The following is a 7248-nucleotide window of genomic DNA, read 5'->3' as shown; positions in this document are numbered from 1 at the left end:
GAAGGCAAAATGGCTGTGGTTATGCCCGGCAGTTGTCTGGGCCAGTATTGAGTCGAAGAGCTGGTCTACTTCCTGCCATTGTAGCGAGCCACTTACTCCTGTGGTGTCCTCTTCCAGCAGCAATAGAAAAATAGTGGCTAAGCCATAAGCTAATTGCAAGCAAGAAGTCTGGCTGAATAAATCTTTTACAATATCTTGTACTTCAGCATTGGGCACACTTCTGCAAGCTAAGTAATAAAAAATACATGAATGAGTTAGCTTCTATCTGATAGCATGGGGCATAATTATGCAAAAACTGTAGTACATAGACTACTGTTAAAGCCATTTTAAGGCATTAAATAAAGATGCCTTGTATAGTGTTGTGTATGAGTGAAAGCATGGACTGGTAGTTCTTTCATCCTATATCTTCGCAAATATAAAGTTAGAGTGAAATTACCAGCAAAAATTAATTTGACAAAATGGCAATAACTATGTACCAGACCCATTAATTAACAATGTTAAAATAAAAACGGCAGAAATAAGGTCAATATCAGTGCAGCTTCAAAAAATTTGTTTTTATTGAAACCACATCCACTGTATATGTATGCATTTTTTATTTTTATTAGTTTATTCATTTATCCATCGTAATAGTTTTTAGCATGTATCTGTTGTAAGAATTCTAGTATGTTCACATTTACATAGTACAGTGTACAGCATTAGTAAGTACAGAGAACATTCAGCACTTTTATTGTTAGAAATGTACTCCTGGAACCTCTGAAAGCCACAGTGACACCTTTTCTTATCATAGACCCAAACCCAAACAGCTCTTTAGTCCTTCTCCTTCCAACACTGTCATCTGATATGTAAAAACTCGGAATAACTGTATACTAATTATACACTATGCGATGACAAAATAGTGCCTTGATTTCCTGCCTACTCATTGCAGCATCAAATATTACAAATTTACATATGTGTGTCTTTTACTGTGGGTCAATTAATCCCAGTGCAGTCTTCTCAGCAGCTGTATTTTAAGTATGAATACTGTGGTGGCAAATTTTGATGTAGATCCAATCTAACTGCTGTAATCTTCAGCCTTTTATATGTGTTGATGTAAGAAATCAGTAGTTTTTTAAAAAGCTTAAATTCAGAATTAATTCCAAAATGAAAGGATTGCATTGTAGTCAATCTGTAGTCATATTGTGGCCAAACATGTTTCTTTTTGGTATAATGCAATAAGTACATTATCAAAATCATTTTCTAATTCTCAGTTCAGTCAAGTTCTTGGAATCTGTTTAGTCAACACAGTTCAAAAGACAAGAATGCAGAGAGATCTCAGATGTTATAGACATATTCAGAGAATATGCAGAGACCAATACAAAACAAAAATGCTTTTTTTCTTTTGACAAAACTGTATTTTGAAAGAAATCATATAAGGTGTCCAGTCATCCCTCTGAGTCTATCAGCATTGGGCCAACTTTAAAGGAGTGAACTCTTGATGTGGGAGCATGGATGTGGAATGTATTTGTGTCACCGTTATCCTTGGCTCCTGAGATGTGGGGAATGGGACTGGTCCATTTTGAGCCTGACATTTTACATTGCTATGATGACTGTGACCACAGCACAGGCAATTTGAAATCTTCTGAAAAAAAAAAAAATTAAAAAAACATAAACACAAACATCAAAGAACACCTGTGATGGGATTCCCAGGCACTTGTGATGCATATTACATATTTACACATAAGTGCTACAAACAAGTCCTGTAAAAGTACACAATTTATTAAATGATAATACTATTTAGTGTTACGATAAAAAACAAAATCCAAAAACATTTTATAACATATACACAATGGAGAAATTCACCTTCATTTAGCGGTACTATATGTATATACACATATTCAGACATGTAGTAATTGCATGTTTATACATTTTTATCACTGGACCAGAACTAAAAACTCTTGTGTAGCATAATTAATGAACAAATTGAAAAATAATTAAATTATCTAAAAAGAGATAAAGAATTGTATCTGTATCTGTTTATCATCTGCTGTCCAATGAATATGCGAGAAACAGAGCGTCTGTGGGATATTCTGATGGCTTTTGGGTCACGTGCACTAAGTACGGTGGTGTATAAGCTAACGGGTTTCTGAATTGGCCAGACCGGCCTTCATCTCTTGGCTGCCAATAAAATGAGCACCGTAGAAAATAGGTGGCAGATAATGACAACATGGCAATCTAATTCACACTGAAATGATCCCCTAATACTGCAGAGTAGAAAAGCCATGTAAAAACATACTTGCTGCTGATTTCAGTCCATTTTGTGAACAGTTCTAGACCCCTTTTATTGTGAGGACCAGAGAAAGGGACAATTTTTAAAAACAACAGTCATAAATTTTACAGCTTGTTTGTTAGTAACACTAGTAATGCTCACAGTCAAGGTCTCTTGATTCTGTGCAACTGCCCAGAGTTGTGTTCTTGTAGATTATAGTTTAAGATGGCAATGTGAGATCGTGGTTTGGAGGTGGGTTGTCTTGTTAACGTTCCATGTAGTCAGTGGCATGTAAACTTAATCAGGACTGAAATCTTGCTTTTGTCTGCACTGGAATGTCTATTGTCTACCGAACCACCCTTGCTGATTTTATAGTGAACATAGTCTTTCCATTGAAGATTGAATTAACTCAATATTGTATCCAAACTGCTAACCATCTTATTCACATAGAGTGATCACAAAATTGTCTCTCTCCCTCAAACATTTTGAATTTTAAATCCATACTAGACTGTAGGAATCAGATTGTTACAGTTTGCATACAGTGATACTCTATTCCTGCTGGTGGCACTAGCGCTGATTTGCTGAAGCACAGTGAGAGCTTTACCCTCTCAGAAGATCTTCTGCTCCAGACTCACGGTCCATTCTCAAATTCTGCCAACTACCTACTTTTCAAGCTGAATTTGACAGAAATCACTGTGTGTGGCAGTATAGCTGGGTTCAAACTCAATGCTGTGGAGACAAAAATGGTTTTACTCGAACAAGCTGTCAGCAGCATCCTATAGCTAAGCTCCTCTCCTTTTAAGGTGTTTATTCCATACATTGAGTAACATTAATATTTAAACTCCATATGCTTTTATGCAGACCTCTTTTCAGATATAACATCCCTGGGCTGGTTGTCTTTAGTTCACAGTATATGAAATTCAGACATTTCCAGCAGAAAGGGGTTTTCCCAACAACACACTTATCCATCCTGTAATAATCCCCCCATCTTGCTGTTTGTAATACCAATTGTCAATAATTTTATTTACAAAACAACGAAGCAATAAACAATATAAATGTCAAGCCACGTATGAGGAACCCTGAGAACATACTCCTGAATTTTTGACCTGATTCTGCAGCATAATATGTTTGAATACCTATATTACTGTATATGTTACATTTGACATGTGATTATGTGGATCAGTATACTTCACAAGCAAGTGGTCTGGTCCTTTGCTAAGGAGGCAGCACAAAGCTACAGCGAGAAGACAGGCCACGGTACAACATGTTGTAAATAATGTGACACCTGTAGGATACCTTCTGAGAAACAGATTACACGTTTCCAGTTTCATTCAGGTGCCCCCGATGAGTCCCTGCTCACAGAATATAGCAGATCTACTTAGTTCCGCATTAAGCTTACAACACTTCAAAATAAACCCAGTCATGCTTAATATCTGTCTAAGAATGTTCCGGTAATGCGCTCCATATTTATAACCACGCTGCACCTGGCACACATTAGAGTAATGGTTAAGGAGTGGAGCCCTAGGTAATAGCAGGTATACTTGCAGAGTCATATCTGTTACCTTTTGGCAATGTCCATGCTTTCTCTTTACATTCGTTTCCCATCAGCATGGTTATTTTACATCAGCCACGCTTTGCGGCTGGGAGTGAGTGCCGAGTGTAATGTGCGTCTGAGCGCCGTGTCTGGAGGGGTTCAAGGTTTCCTTCCCTGTCCTTCCCTTTCGGGTTCAGAGTGAAGGACCCTGGAACCAATGCCTTGTGTCATGCAGATGAATCTCAGAGAGCAGCAGCCAGTGTCACATTTCCACTTTCAGCCGCTTGGTGAAAACCTTCTCCCCTTCCAGCCAACCTACTCAGACAACAGGGTTGTGTGAAAGTGTGTTATGTAGTTCCACGAATTGCATATTCATTATACGCAGCTCCACTCCAGTGTAAACATAAAAGATAAAATGAAAGTAAAACCAAAAAGGAGAAATTTTAATGATATAATAAGCTTGATAATGACTTGAAAATGTGCAAACTATTCTCTAAATTATATAATCCCTGTCCATATGTGAGGTTGGAGAAAAGGAGTTGACAGGCATTGTTTTGTGGTGCTGTTGTTTCTGAAGAAGTGGTTACACCCCAACCAAAGTGTGTGCTAACTTCAACCTTTGCATGCCGGCTCTCTTAGTTATTCATGTCTGGCAGGTCACTGGGTCTTTAATCTGAGTGGGAAGCTGCTGTAAGCCAGCAAAATCAGGCACAAGCCATAGAACTCTAGTATATAATCACAAACATCGGTATACTTTATTTTACAGAATATACAATGGGTTAATATAGGTCTTTGTGGTTTACTTCAAAAGGGAGGCACTAAGGACAGTTCAGAGTAAAAAGAGGACAGAATGGGTTCCCCAGTTTTCCTCTGAAGAATAAAGATTGTGAGCAAAATCGGGGAACCAAAGATAGGAGAAACATGACAGAGAGAGAAAAGAAGAGAATGAAGAAAGAAATGGAAAGAAAGAGGGAACACACACTTGGATTTTCACTGCATAAAGCAAATGTGTGGCTCTTTTCCCACAGTGAGGCGGTTTTCTTGGAAAAGTGTGACAGACAGTGAAAGAGAGGCACACAACCAGCGGTGGTTTCAGAAGGGACTGAGCACAGTATTCCTATTGGAGGAAATACAGAGTGAAGCACTATTATAGCTCTGGCTGAGGCAATAGTTTAGATGTAGCCTATAGTAAACCTTGAGGAGATACAGCTTCTGGTCTCTCTGTTTAACTTTGTAAAAGGGAAAGGGACTAAGAGGAGAATACTGACAATGGGTCACATGGGTACATAAATCTGAAGGAGCAATAGTGATGGTGGTGGTGGGGGGGGGGGGGGACTGGCAGGATGGGGGACGAGTGGGGGGTGCTGGGCATAGTTACACTGAATAATGAACTGAGGACCGCAGGCAATCAAAAGGAGTGGGAGTCAGTGTGGAGAATGTGGACATGAACTCCTTCCTCTAGGGTGGGGGCTGGGAGGAAAGAGAGGGAATGGTTTTTTTTCTCCTCAATCCTTCATTAGAAACCTGTTCCCTTTGAAAGAAAAAATCCGACCAACTAGACTTCTGTCTTTGGCGGCACCTTTCGCAAGGCGGCCTCCCCTACCGATAAGCGTCCTCCTTCTCCGTCACGCAGGATCCCGCACCAGATACGGCGGTAGTGGGCAGGAGGAGAGCCTGACCGGGTCTTCACACGGCGGAAGTGGCGGTGGGTTCGGCGCTGGGGCTGAGCGCCAGGCTCTGGGCGACGTCGTCCCGGTTGATCTTGCGCAGGGCCGTGCAGAGAGCGTCCACACTGGCGCAGTCTTTGCTGGCCCAGTCGGAAAGCAGCGCCCGGATTGGATGCTCCTCCTGCCGGAAGGAGGCGATGTGCTCCTCCTCGTAGCCCAGCAGCCCCGCCAGGTTGCACCAGTCCGTCTCCTCCTCGTCACCGGCCTCCTCGCTTCCGCAGCCCCTGTTCAGCAGCTTCTCCACCTCTTCACGCTTGTGGGGGGGTAGAGCCAGGATGGGTCCCCCGTCCACCTTCATGACTACTGAAAGCAAGGAATGAAGGGAATTAGCTCCAAGCTCTTGATCCACCTTTTAGTAATACAAAATTGTATGAATCATTTACCTCAGTTTTAAAAATGATAGGTGAAGAGGAATATTGGTTATAAGAATTTCAAAGGAAATGATGAAAACAAGCATCAAAATTCTGCCAGTATATTGTGTTCACAGTCTTTAGATCTGTGTGGCCATTCTGCAATTAAATCTGTTACAAATTTGTATTGTTAAGGCAGCAGCTGTGCTTGCGAGACTAGAGTTCTGATCTCAGTTTTCTGCTGTTTGCAAGCCATTTCACATATAATATTACAGTTTCCTTAAAGTGTATTACATCTACACCATTACATGCTGTAGACTGGCTGATGTTGCCATAGTTTTTTGTTAAATTGAGGCTCTGAATCCCAGATTTTTACTCTCTTTTAAACAAAAATGGTACAGTAATGATTAATTGTTTAATCCCATGATTTCTGTTTCTTTCTTTCTTTTTTTTGGTTTTGTATGGTTTTCTCCTGTTGGTTCTCATTTTATATCGTCATTACAGCATTTTTGTTTGAAATATTATTTGATTGCCTTTCAAAAACCACGGAAATTAGAATTAAAAGAGTAAAAGTAACTCATTTAAAAATCAGGAAACAGGGTGTCACAAGATGTTTACGGCATCTTCCCACAAGGGGTGCTGTTTATCTCAGCTGATTCCTCACTGGTTCCCTGCATTGTGCTCTGCATTCAAACAATAGGACATCTGCTGAATATTTTATAAAAATGAGATCAATACATCCTCAATATTGAATCGCATATGTATTTGTCTTTTAGTGCAATACAATAATAGAATGCTGTATACACATATATTATAGTATCAGATTGACCAAAATATATATAATATTTTTTTTATATACAAAACTGTATGTCCACATTTCATACCTGAAGTTATTTGTCAATAGGCAAGTGGAAGTACACTGCTCCCAGTCAAATTCTTAGTGAGTCATAAACAGTGTCAGTTTGAAACTGACAGAGTACACTTCAAACCAAAGGATTATAAACCAAAATATTTCAGTCCTTGACTTGCATGTACAGTGACAAGAGAGTCTGGCGGAACTTGGGTCATGTGCTGTTTTAGTCGTACTATCAGTCTACCTGACTAAACACCATGTATTGTTGAATGTCAAAATACTCCAAACCGGTTCTCTGGGGCATGCTGCAAACTGTTCTGAGCACCAGAAATGCACTGGGCGTGAGTAAATGCAATTTTCCCTTTCTGCTTGTTGTTTGAAGCCTGTTTTGAAGTTCTTAAAGGTACATTGCTGAGGCCACCAGGAACTTCTCCTCAGAGAAGAAGCATTCCTCTTTCACATCAAGAGCCAACCACAGAACCCATGCATCTCTTCACATTAGCCTCTCTTCACAGCACAAGAGAAAAGATTCACTCAAA

General features: G+C 39.9%; 1 protein-coding gene across 2 annotated transcripts in view; it reads right to left on the bottom strand.

Annotated features, from left to right (window-relative positions):
• Positions 1-533: 533 nt before the first annotated feature.
• The window catches only part of LOC135247960 (tumor necrosis factor receptor superfamily member 16-like), a 44984-nt gene continuing 38269 nt past the window's right edge, over positions 534-7248 (bottom strand). The window contains exon 6 of one of the 2 annotated variants that reach the window (XM_064321988.1): positions 534-5806. In XM_064321988.1, the coding sequence (XP_064178058.1) occupies positions 5466-5806 (341 nt within the window). In that variant the 3' untranslated portion in view covers positions 534-5465. Of the gene's footprint in view, positions 5810-7248 lie in introns of both variants that reach the window. The other variant, XM_064321987.1, reaches the window with a different exon arrangement.

This window comes from Anguilla rostrata, chromosome 2 (genome assembly GCF_018555375.3).
Source record: "Anguilla rostrata isolate EN2019 chromosome 2, ASM1855537v3, whole genome shotgun sequence".
NCBI lineage: Eukaryota > Metazoa > Chordata > Actinopteri > Anguilliformes > Anguillidae > Anguilla > Anguilla rostrata.
This window is presented reverse-complemented; position numbering and strand designations above follow the sequence as displayed.